At 40.4% G+C, this 13169-nt stretch overlaps 2 protein-coding genes across 2 annotated transcripts in view; one reads left to right on the top strand and one right to left on the bottom strand.

The window, feature by feature from the left end:
* The first annotated feature begins 3250 nt into the window (after positions 1–3250).
* On the top strand, positions 3251–8718 carry LOC133655279 (uncharacterized). The gene is made up of 2 exons (XM_062055279.1): positions 3251–3449; positions 5084–8718. The coding sequence occupies exons 1-2, from the start codon at positions 3367–3369 to the stop codon at positions 8160–8162; spliced, it is 3162 nt and encodes a 1053-aa protein (XP_061911263.1). The 5' UTR covers positions 3251–3366; the 3' UTR covers positions 8163–8718.
* Positions 8719–8917: 199 nt separating this feature from the next.
* Positions 8918–13169, bottom strand: part of cnpy2 (canopy FGF signaling regulator 2) — a 31984-nt gene continuing 27732 nt past the window's right edge. Inside the window, exon 6 of the mRNA XM_062055292.1 lies at positions 8918–9490. Coding sequence (XP_061911276.1) covers positions 9447–9490 — 44 coding nt within the window. The 3' untranslated portion in view covers positions 8918–9446. The remainder of the gene's footprint in view (positions 9491–13169) is intronic.

The raw sequence follows: 13169 nt of genomic DNA on the forward strand, positions 1-13169 counted from the left end.
GTGAAGAAGCAGATGACTGGTACTCTGACGCACTCCTAGCTCTGGTTGGCCTTGCTTCACCGTGTTGTCCTACTGGTAGTGAGGAGATTTGGGCAGCAGGCAGTTGAGAGGGAAGGAGGGTGACATCGTAAGGGGCCAAATGCTGTGGTAGTCGAATGTCTCTCTTTGGCCTGACAGAGGGCTGGTGATCAGCAGGTGATGACTCCATAGTGTCTGATGGTGGAACTCTCTCCGGCTCGAAGGACCAATGTAAGGAAGGGATAGTAGTTCTTTTAGAGTTGGGACACAATGGACAGATTCCGGCCAGAGAATCCTTTAATCATCTTTATTGTTGATTTAAATGTGTATGGTTGTGTGTGTGTGTGTGTGTGTGTGTGTGGTCTAAACAAATAGAGAAAAGAGGAAATATTACAATCCAATTATATACTCATTAATATGCAGCAATATACATGGATATGCATACATAATATAACATAATATAATATAATATAAAAGTGTGCATAACAACAACATATATACTGCATTTAACTATGTATGAACTTCCAACAAGTTTCTAAGCTTCAGAGCCATACATGGCGATTATGTGGTCTATGTCGCCATCTAAAGGCCAAACTCCGCCATCGCAGTTGCAATGACGTTAAATAAACTACACGTAAATGTAAACGCCGTCAACGAGACTAATTAGCTCTCAATCGACCCAAAAACAACTGATCTTAGCATACAATGCACCAAACATTTGCAGAAGTAGCAAGGCACGACATTCAGTTCAAATGCTGTAACAGTATGTGACAAACTTACATTTAGTCGTCAACGCACACAAGGCTGGCTGCCACCACTGATTGAAACCGGCTATTCTGACAAAGACGTGCTTTAAAGGGGAAATGACGTCACAGATTGACCTATCAACTTAAAGGCATAGGAACATCACAAAACTGGTTAAAGGCACACAATAGGCTTTCGTACATACGTGAATAAACATTTACTAAATATTTCATTTAACAACGTATATATCTATGACTTATAGCAGCTAATATATGGGGGAGGAAAAATGTTCTTCTAAAATTTAGGGGGTGTGGCTAAAATATGCGCTCTAAGGCCTGTAAAATATGGTAGAATGTTTGATTTTTTTGTTTAGGACTGAATGTAATTGAGAAATTGGAGCAAAAAAAACTAAATAATTGAACCTAAAATGTGGCGAAGTTGGTAGAGTGGCCGTGCCAGCAATCGGAGGGTTGCTGGTTACTGGGGTTCAATCCCCACCTTCTACCATCCTAGTCACGTTCGTTGTGTCCTTGGGCAAGACACTTCACCCTTGCTCCTGATGGGTGCTGGTTAGCGCCTTGCATGGCAGCTCCCGCCATCAGTGTGTGAATGTGTGTGTGAATGGGTGAATGTGGAAATAGTGTCAAAGCGCTTTGAGTACCTTGAAGGTAGAAAAGCGCTATACAAGTATAACCCATTTATCATTTATTTAACCTAAAATGTGTTCAAAAACGTAAGGACTTTGATGTCCAGTTTGGCTTTGAAGATACTTAACCTGGAATAAAAGGCAACATTTTTAATGGACATTGGAGGTTGGCAGCAGCGATGGTGTCAACAACAGACTGCTGCACTCTGCTGATGTACGGACTTTCTGTTCAGCAAAGAAAAGCCTGTTTGTCACGCTGGAGAGTTTGGAAGAAAAGAGATGCTGCCTGTCTCATCCCGGGAGACAAAACAACTGATCCCTCCTTTTCCATGCAGGTTTTCATCAGCACTTTTTTTCTAAATGTGTCAATAACTATGTGGAATAAAGCAAGGTCCTAAATATTAGGGGTGTGGGAAAAAAATTGATTCGAATTCAAATTGCGATTCTCACGTTGTGCGATTCAGAATCGATTCTCATTTTTTTTAAATCGATTATTTATTCGTTATTTCATTTTATTTTTTTTAAATTAATCAATCCAACAAAACAATACACAGCAATACCATAACAATGCAATCCAATTCCAAAACCAAACCCGACACAGCAACACTCAGAACTGCAATAAACAGAGCAATTGAGAGGAGACACAAACACGACACAGAACAAACCAAAAGTAGTGAAACAAAAATGAATATTATCAACAGTATCAATATTAGTTACGATTTCAACATAGCAGTGATTAAAAATCCCTCATTGACATTATCATTAGACATTTATAAAAATTTAAAAAAAAAGAACAATAGTGTCACAGTGGCTTACACTTGCATCGCATCTCATAAGCTTGACAACACACTGTGTCCAACATTTTCACAAAGATAAAATAAGTCATATTTTTGGTTCATTTAATAGTTAAAACAAATTTACATTATTGCAATTAGTTGATAAAACATTGTCCTTTACAATTATAAGAGCTTTTTACAAAAATCTACTACTCTGCTTGCATGTCAGCAGACTGGGGTAGATCCTGCTGAAATCCTATGTATTGAATGAATAGAGAATCGTTGTTTTTTTTGTTTTTTGTTGTTTTTTTTGTCCTGTCCAGCTTCTCAGGCAAATCATATAGTTGATGTAGATGTCCATATCGGCTGTTCAGATTTACTTTACAAAAGAGAAGTGTAGGATACTTCTCTTATTGCCTTATTTGTATTTGACTTTATTAAATGTATTTATATTATCATTTGGTGCAGCCGGGCCATAGCAGGAGGAGAGAATCGTTTTGAATCGGGAAAATATCGTTTTTGAATCGAGAATCGCATTGAATCGAAAAAAATCGATTTTGAATCGAATCGTGATCCCAAGAATCGATATTGAATCGAATCGTGGGACACCCAAAGATTCACAGCCCTACTAAATATTGTTGTGGAGCCACTTTGTGAAAATAAGTGACGGCTTTTGACTGCACAGGTAAGAGGTGACAGCAGTGTGTGTGTGAGTGAGTGAGAGTGTGTGAATGAGTGAGTGAGAGTGTGTGAGTGAGTGAGTGTGTGAGTGAGTGAGCGTGCAAGTTTGTGTGAGCGTGTTAGTGTGTGTTTGTGCGCATTTCTGTGTGTGTGTGCGTGCGCATGTGTGTGTGTGTGTGTGTGTGCGTGCGCATGTGTGTGTGTGTGTGTGTGTGTGCGTGTGTGCGTGCGCATGTGTCTGTGTGCGAGTGTGTGTGTGTGTGTGTGTGTGTGTGTGCGTGCGCATGTGTGTGTGTGTGTGTGTGTGTGTGTGTGTGTGTGTGTGAGATACGGAGCACCGCCTCCTCTTTAAAAGGAAGTGTCTGTCTGATGCTGGTCAGATCTCATCTCTGGCAGCAGCAAGAGAAAATGAGGCAGCAAGTGAAGGAAAGTCTTCTTCTGACAAGTTAAAAGACAATAGGACATGTCTTTGTGTTTAGTGCGCAGGATTCACAGCACAAGATGGACTTATGGCCTAAAGACCGAGGGCTGCTGCCAGCCTACAGTAGATATGGTACAGTTCCTGGCAGAAGTCTAACACACAAGTAAGTATCTCACACTTTTTACATTCTCAGCATTCTGGAAGACAAATGGACATACTGCAGAAGTTCTTCAACTTTTCTCACAAAGTACCACCTCAGACAAAAGAATACAGTCACCTAGTAGGCCCACGTATTCATTAAAAACAAGGCAGATGTTTCATTAAACAAGTATATTTAATATTTGTGGCCACTGTAACATTACACACAGTTTGAACAGTAACACTGTGTTTGAATTTTTAAGTGATTCTTTGGCGTACCACTACATGGAGCCTGTGTACCACAGTTGGACGGATTAGACAAAGGTTACCTACTACGTTCATCAATGCGTTGGCTCGTTCTTAAGTTGTTATCTTTGCTTGATGCGGGAAGATCATTTGAAAGACAAAACTTCAATGGAAGATAATAATAACTTTGTTTTTTTAACCAGACACCACAAGTCTATAATATAGATATATTGTTGTATAGAATTTGTTTTTGGTGTGAAACTCAAGACTCCTCATCCAAGTAGGCTTCATCAGTTTTTGCTCATAGACTTAAGATTGGAGGAGATCTGACCAATCTAGATCTTAATCTAAGACCAAATGTGAACAATGTAAGTCTTAGACCAGACCTGACCGATCTAAGTCTAAGATTGGATCTGACCAATCTAAGTCCAAGACCGGATCTGACCAATCTAAGTCTAAGACCAGATGTGACCAATCCACGTCCAAGACCAGATCTGACCAATCCAAGTCCAAGACCAGATCTGACCAATCCAAGTCCAAGACCAGATCTGACCAATCCACGTCCAAGACCAGATCTGACCAATCCAAGTCCAAGACCAGATCTGAACGATCCACGTCCAAGACCAGATTTAACCGATCCACGTCCAAGACCAGATCTGACCGATCCATATCTAAGACCAGATCTGACCAATCCAAGTCCAGATGTGACCGATCCACGTCCAAGACCAGATCTGACCGATCCATATCTAAGACCAGATCTGACCAATCTAAGTCTAAGACCAGATCTGACCAATGTAAGTCTATGAGCATGAACTGATGAAGTCTACTTGGATGAGAGGCCAAATGTCTTGTTGCGATGGATTGAGTACTCAAGTACCTCTTGAGTAAGTTCTACAGAAGTTGAACTTTAAAATCTACTTGTCATTTTAACTTCTGATTCCAAAAAAAGTTATCCATCAGTTTGTTGGTAAATATGACAATCAAATAATGGGGCAATTGTACATATTCTTTGATTACAAATGTCAGTTTATTGTTGCTTCCACCTTCCACCACCTTTCTTGCTACATTAAAACTACGTCATAAGTCCGTTGTGGTTCTCTATCCATCAACGGTCCCTCTTTCTGTGGTATCATCAATGAAAAATATCAAGAAAGCCAAAGAAAAAACAAAACACATTTGTGGAGTTAGCCCTGAAAATTGTTCAAATGCTCACAGAGCTGAAGCCTTGAGAGTTGTCCAAGTTATAATAGACATTTTCAGGAGTCCCCCAGTAAAATCTCCTCACTAAACCACGTTTGAGCACATGGTGGATGAATGAAAAAGCGACACATTGAAACCTGTAGACAGTCACTGTGAGAAGAGAGCATACTTGTGTGTTGTGAACCTCACATTTGATTCCTTCTACCCACACAGCTATCCTTACAGACACCAAGCAATCCACTATCCTCCAACTAACCACGAGGACCACAGGGTTCATGTCAGAGGGTCCAGCTACTGGACTTTACCTAGATCAGGAACAGCTGCAGCTGTCCTGGACTACACCAACTGGACTGAGCCTCAGTTGCCTTCCTCTACTGCTGCTCAGCTACCTTATATCTTGGATTGTCATTCTCAGCAGGACCTGGGCAACTATGAACCCTCTGGAGTCAGGAAATGTGCAATGGGAGATTATGAGAGAGGCTATACAAAAGAGGGATGGCAGAGGAGATGGGAGGCTTTCAAGAGAGACAGCGGCAGCCACGGAGAGCTGGAAGCCTGGGCTGCTCGTTACAGCCATTCCCTTCCAAGGAGGAGGCGTCTAGAGGTGGAGCTGAGGGGCACCTTCCAAGGTCTGTTGGAGAGCAGAAGAACTGGGATAGATCCTTGTGTGGCTGGACAATGTGCAAACATAAACAATGTTCCAGGACAATGGGAGAGTGCTGCACCAGAAGATCCTAATATTAGCCATTTGGTGGACGTTGAAGGACAGATAGAACTCCAAAGAAGAAGGTTTAGCCAACCCCCTGGTTATATTGCACCTCCTCCCTATAACAGTCCACATAAAGGTTCATCTATGTTGCCCCATTGTGATTTCGAGAGAACTCACGAGAAACCAGACAGGGATAGAAAAAACGACCTTGAAAGAATCCCGGACCAAAGGAGCGCAGTCCACAAGGTGATCGAAGGACGGAAGTTCAGATTAAGAAAGAAGACAGGCGGGATGACAATATTCTGTCTAGTGTCACGGACAGCAGGCCCAACAGAACCCCCGTCTTTGACACCTCAAGCAAACATAGAGCTTGAAAACTGTTTGAGACTCAGTAGTGACAATAACCAAAAAGTGGCAGACGAAGTAGACAAGGCACGAACAATAATGTCTGCCCTGACCAAACCAAAACAGATGACACCAAACTGCAGAAAAAGCCTAACACCGGAAGAAAAACTGCCAAAGAAGGACAAAATGGATGATTCCACATTTAAAAAGCAAAGTTGTCAGTCTGTGCCAGTCAGATATCCTTTATGGAGGGAGCCCAGTTTCACAAAAAGAACTCTGAAGGATACGGAGAATCCACTTGGCATGGAAGTAAGAAGACTGGACATCAAGAAAGGCCCTGAATCGGAGGAAGGTCAAGATCTCTTAGTGATCGACACAACATGTGTTGTTGTCAAAATGGAGATGATTCAGTCACCCAAGAAAGAACATGTTCACCTCTTAGGTTCCACTGACCCTCTCTTGCACCCTGATCCAAACACAGAATTAAACCACTTGCCAAAGAATGGAAGCCTTAAGGAAAAGCTGTGCCAAGATCTTGAAAAGGAAGGAACCCTTGAAATGGACAGTGAAAACACTGCAAGGGAATCCTTGGAGAAACGAGCCGAAAGAATCCTTGGGCTTCGTCTCGATGCAAGCTCATGTCCTGACGGATGCAGGAAGGACGGGCTCAACTCTTCCCAAGTCACCAACAATGTAATGAAAGGGAAGCTGCCCATAGAGACCACTGTAAAGGAGGAGCAGTCACAAAATCAACCGATGTCTGATGATTGGATTCAAGAGGTTTCTTGTGGCAACCTTTTAGGATCCCAGCCGAACATGGAAGCAGATACTGACAGCCAACATGAAACAGATCAGGTTGAAACATCCCAGGATGCTCCAGTTGGATACACTCAAGAGGGGGACAACTCTGAGCAGAGATGGGAAGAATATCAGTTTGATGAAAATGGTTCATGTCAGATTGTCACTCCACTTCCTGTCCCAATAAATCCTTCCTTACCACCACTGTCTCCAGATGACGGAGAGTCAAATCCTAATTTAATATACTCTCTTGATTCACTTCCAAGTATCTCAGAGTCAGAGACTGAGGAGGGTCAAGATGCTGAGTGTGGAACTCTGGACCTAGTTGTAGATGACATACTTCAACATGAAACCGGTTCATTGCAACCATCTCGGATTCCCCTTGCAGACCCATCTGTAGTAGCGTCAAAGTCCAATAGGGATGCTTCTGAGGAAGTTGAAGAGAGACAAACATCACATCATGAAGAAGCCCTTCAGGAATCTCCCACTGATGGAACAGGTGAGCAGCCATTTGAAGCTGACCGTGTACAGGTGGTAAGTGAATTTTCTATGGACTTTATCGGCCAGATGCCTGAAATATCCATGGAGGCACCAACAGACCTCAACATCCAGCAGCAGGAACATCTTTGTGCTCAAGCAGAAGACAAGAACAAGGCAGAAGATGAAGATTTAGAGAGGATATCCCCAGAAAATAGTCTTAGTGAAAGAGTAATCAAATCTTTTGAGGTCAAAGCAGAGGAAAACCTGAATGTAAAAGAGACTAACAAAGAATTGCCTGAGAACAACAAAGACATGACAGATCTTGATGAACAGACGGTAGAGTATCCCAGTGACAAACAAGACACCGAAGCCTTGTTCAAACTTCAGTCTCCTCCATCACCTTCAGCCTCAAACAGCGAGGCTCAATCCGGAGCTCGACCTCCACTACTGGGCTCAAGAGAAGGACTTTCCCCCCCTGCAGAAACTGGATCAACTGAAAACCCTCCAGAGATTATCTTCGCTCCTCTTCTTCTTCCAGACTTCCTCCCTTCTTCTGAAAGTTTTCCCTTGTTGTCACCCTCTCAGTCTTCGGACTGTGCGTCTGCTGACCAACCCCAGGGAGAGGAGCTTCACTATCCCAACTCCTTGTGGGATGCAGTGAACCGAATCAGGAAACACACAGCTCCTGACTCGGAGAATGAAGAGGAGGAGGTGGCCGAGTTTTGGGACCCAGAGAGTGCAGAAGGAGAGCTGGACATCTTTGAGGGACTGGAAGTGTCAGAGGGCACTGGGGTTGGACAAATGCTGCGGCACCCATGGCGTGAGGAGGACACACTTTCCTCCTGTAGCACTGGCAGTCATGATTCTGGGGACACTGTTATTGTAGCAGATGAGGAAGAGGTGGAGCAGACAGAGGAATGTTGGAGGGGCTGTCTGGATGAAGTTAAAAGCCATCTTTGAAGGTGAGGAGAAGGGAAAAGGTGGCGAGTACCAAACTGTGGACGAGGAGAAGACAACCCAAGATGAGGAAATTATGTAATTCCAGTATGAAGGAAAATGGATATTAAACGGAGTGTCCAAACTTGTTCCTCCGAGGGTCTCACACAGAAACATCTCAGCTTCATGTTAAAGGTGACAAAGCTAATTAGTGTAATATATAATCATTTATTCCATAATGTATTTATTTGTTCTTCGAACATATTGTGGGCCAGGAATTGTTCCAGGTCCACACTTTGAACACCCCTGGTCTGCTCTTTTGCAATAAAATACACAATCTGCATCTGAAATTCTACATTCACAGATATAACTAGTGATACGTGTTCATACACACAAATAATCCACCATCTTTCTCATGCATTCCAATACACAAGTGGATGAAAGAGAGTATACCGTACAAATCATGTTAGATCCAAAGTATTGTTGTCAACACAAAATGAAAACATGTTTGAAATCAGCGGTTGCAGTGTGATGCTATCCACTGCATGAAAGCAAAATGGAAATAAAATATATAAAATCATATACTGTACTGAGTCAACCTTCTAATCTAACATTGATACATTGGTTTGAATCTAAAAGGACAAATTTTACCTGAAATAATCTTCTAGCATGTATCGCAATAATAAACTGTTTAAGGGTTGCATTATTAGAAATTAGTAACTTTCCTCAGTAATAACTCCCGGAAGGTTACTATTTCCCTCAAAAGAAGACAAAGCAGATGCAGAAAACTGACAAAGTTTATATAAAAACAGGCTTGTTCACAGAATTCAAACACAGAAAACAGATGATACCAAAATATTTGGCAAGTGTGTAAAGTTGTGGAATATGCATTCAAAAGATGTCTTCCGACACAACAAGTACTAAGTTATTGATCATCACGCCTACAAGTTGGGGTTTTAGATCTGATCTGAAAGATGTGCGATTTACCTTCTGCGTACAGCTATGTCATTGATTGAAGATATCCAGCAGCTGAGAAGATAATTTATTACAAAATAATAGGTCGTCTAAATGACTCTGCACCAGTCAAAAAGATCAGGTAAGCCTTGGACCAAGACTGATATGAGTTTCACAGTTTCAGTTTGGTCTGTCAAGTGGGACACTTACTGCGTGGTGAAGATGCCAAAGAGGGACAAACAGGAGGAGAAACTGAGGATTTTGAAATGATTTTCTTAACTGACGTTATCTTCCACCCCACTGCCATGGCGTGCCCCGCTGTTGTCCGCTGAGGGTCGCCATGGCGAAAGGATGTCAAAGTTCATCATGGGGGATTTTCAGAGCATGGTCGCAGAGGTCTGAGGGACACAAAATGGACAGCCATGTTGCCACTGGTCTCACAAACAACAATAGGATGTAGCAAGAGACCATCACAGTGTAAATAACAACAATGGGATGTAGCAAGAGACATTCAAGGTGTAAATAACAGGATGTAGCAAGTAGACAATCAAGGTGTAAATAATAACAGGAAGTAGCTAAAGACAATCAAGGTGTAAATAATAACAGGAAGTAGCAAGAGACAATCAAGGTGTAAATAATAACAGGAAGTAGCAAGACACAATCAAGGTGTAAATAACAACAGGAAGTAGCAAGACACAATCAAGGTGTAAATAACAGGATGTAGCAAGAGACAATCAAGATGTAAATAACAGGATGTAGCAAGAGACAATCAAGGTGTAAAAAACAACAGGAAGTAGCAAGAGACAATCAAGGTGTAAATAATAACAGGAAGTAACAAGAGACAATCTAGGCTGTAAATAACAGGAAGTAGCAAGAGACAATCAAAGTGTAAATAATAACAGGAAGTAGCAAGAGACAATCAAGTTGTAAATAACAGGAAGTAGCAAGAGACAATCTAGGCTGTAAATAACAGGAAGTAGCAAGAGACAATCAAGGTGTAAATAACAGGATGTAGCAAGAGACAATCAAGGTGTAAATAATAACAGGAAGTAGCAAGAGACAATCAAGGTGTAAATAATAACAGGAAGTAGCAAGAGACAATCAAGGTGTAAATAACAGGATGTAGCAAAAGACAATCAAGGTGTAAATAACAGGATGTAGCAAAAGACAATCAAGGTGTAAATAACAGGATATAGCAAGAGACGATTAAGGTGTAAACAATAGGATGTAGCAAGAGACAATCAAGGTGTAAATAATAACAGGAAGTAGCTAAAGACAATCAAGGTGTAAATAATAACAGGAAGTACCAAGAGACAATCAAGGTGTAAAAAAATAACAGGAAGTAGCAAGAGACAATCAAAGTGTAAATAATAACAGGAAGTAGCAAGAGACAATCAAGGTGTAAATAATAACAGGAAGTAGCAAGAGACAATCAAGGTGTAAATAATAACAGGAAGTAGCAAGAGACAATCAAAGTGTAAATAATAACAGGAAGTAGCAAGAGACAATCAAAGTGTAAATAATAACAGGAAGTAGCAAGACACAATCAAGGTGTAAATAACAACAGGATGTAGCAAGAGACAATCAAGGTGTAAATAACAGGATGTAGCAAGAGACAATCAAGGTGTAAATAACAACAGGAAGTAGCAAGAGACAATCAAGGTGTACATAACAGGAAGTAGCAAGAGACTATCAAGGTGTAAATAACAACAGGATGTAGCAAGAGACAATCAAGGTGTAAATAACAGGATGTAGCAAAAGACAATCAAGGTGTAAATAACAGAATGTAGCAAGAGACAATCAAGGTGTAAATAATAACAGGAAGTAGCAAGGGACAATCAAGGTGTAAATAACAGGATGTAGCAAAAGACAATCAAGGTGTAAATAACAGGATGTAGCAAGAGACAATCAAGGTGTAAATAACAGGAAGTAGCAAGAAACGATCAAGGTGTAAACAATAGGTTGTAGCAAGAGGCAATCAAGGTGTAAATAATAACAGGAAGTAGCAAGGGACAATCAAGGTGTAAATAACAGGATGTAGCAAGAGACAATCAAGGTGTAAATAATACCAGGAAGTAGCAAGAGACAATCAAGGTGTAAATAATAACAGGAAGTAGCAAGAGACAATCAAGGTGTAAATAATAACAGGAAGTAGCAAGAGACAATCAAGATGTAAATAATAACAGGAAGTAGCAAGACACAATCAAGGTGTAAATAACAACAGGATGTAGCAAGAGACAATCAAGGTGTAAATAACAACAGGATGTAGCAAGAGACAATCAAGGTGTAAATAACAGGATGTAGCAAGAGACAATCAAGGTGTAAATAACAGGAAGTAGCAAGAGACAATCAAGGTGTAAATAACAGGAAGTAGCAAGAGACAATGAAGGTGTAAATAACAACAGGATGTAGCAAGAGACAATCAAGGTGTAAATAACAACAGGATGTAGCAAGAGACAATCAAGGTGTAAATAACAACAGGATGTAGCAAAAGACAATCAAGGTGTAAATAACAGGATGTAGCAAGAGACAATCAAGGTGTAAATAACAGGATGTAGCAAGAGACAATCAAGGTGTAAATAACAGGATGTAGCAAAAGACAATCAAGGTGTAAATAACAGGATGTAGCAAGAGACAATCAAGGTGTAAATAACAGGATGTAGCAAGAAACGATCAAGGTGTAAACAATAGGATGTAGCAAGAGACAATAAAGGTGTAAATAATAACAGAAAGTAGCAAGGGACAATCAAGGTGTAAATAACAGGATGTAGCAAGAGACAATCAAGGTGTAAACAATAGGATGTAGCAAGAGACAATCAAGGTGTAAACAATAGGATGTAGCAAGAGACAATCAAGGTGTAAATAACAGGATGTAGCAAGAGACAATCAAGGTGTAAATAACAGGATGCAGCAAGAGACAATCAAGGTGTAAATAATAACAGGAAGTAGCAAGTGACAATCAAGGTGTAAATAATAACAGGAAGTAGCAAGAAACAATCATGGTGTAAATAACAGGATGTAGCAAGAGACAATCAAGGTGTAAATAACAGGATGTAGCAAGAGACAATCAAGGTGTAAATAACAGGATGTAGCAAGAGACAATCAAGGTGTAAATAACAGGATGTAGCAAGAGACAATCAAGGTGTAAATAACAGGATGTAGCAAGAGACAATCAAGGTGTAAATAACAGGATGTAGCAAGAGACAATAAAGGTGTAAATAACAGGATGTAGCAAAAGACAATCAAGGTGTAAATAACAGGATATAGCAAGAGACGATTAAGGTGTAAACAATAGGATGTAGCAAGAGACAATCAAGGTGTAAATAATAACAGGAAGTAGCTAAAGACAATCAAGGTGTAAATAATAACAGGAAGTAGCTAGAGACAATGAAGGTGTAAATAATAACAGGAAGTACCAAGAGACAATCAAGATGTAAATAACAGGAAGTAGCAAGACACAATCAAGGTGTAAATAACAGGATGTAGCAAGAGACAATCAAGGTGTAAATAACAACAGGAAATAGCAAGAGACAATCAAGGTGTAAATAACAACAGGAAGTAGCAAGAGACAATCAAGGTGTAAATAACAACAGGATGTAGCAAGAGACAATCAAGGTGTAAATAACAGGATGTAGCAAGAGACAATCAAGGTGTAAATAACAACAGGAAATAGCAAGGGACAATCAAGGTGTAAATAACAACAGGAAGTAGCAAGAGACAATCAAGGTGTAAATAACAACAGGATGTAGCAAGAGACAATCAAGGTGTAAATAACAACAGGATGTAGCAAAAGACAATCAAGGTGTAAATAACAGAAAGTAGCAAGAGACAATCAAGGTGTAAATAATAACAGGAAGTAGCTAAAGACAATCAAGGTGTAAATAATAACAGGAAGTAGCAAGAGACAATCAAGGTGTAAATAATAACAGGAAGTAGCAAGAGACAATCAAGGTGTAAATATTAACAGGAAGTAGCAAGAGACAATCAATGTGTAAATAATAACAGGAAGTAGCAAGAGACAATCAAGATGTAAATAACAGGAAGTAGCAAGACACAATCAAGGTGTAAATAACAACA

The sequence above is a fragment of the Entelurus aequoreus genome, linkage group LG01 (genome assembly GCF_033978785.1).
Source record: "Entelurus aequoreus isolate RoL-2023_Sb linkage group LG01, RoL_Eaeq_v1.1, whole genome shotgun sequence".
NCBI lineage: Eukaryota > Metazoa > Chordata > Actinopteri > Syngnathiformes > Syngnathidae > Entelurus > Entelurus aequoreus.

Excerpts from the sequence above, each read along its gene's own strand:
- LOC133655279 (XM_062055279.1), top strand. The coding sequence starts at position 3,367 with ATGGACTTATGGCCTAAAGACCGAGGGCTGCTGCCAGCCTACAGTAGA. Across the intron at positions 3,450-5,083 it reads GGCAGAAGTCTAACACACAA|CTATCCTTACAGACACCAAG; the intron begins GTAAGTATCTCA and ends CTACCCACACAG.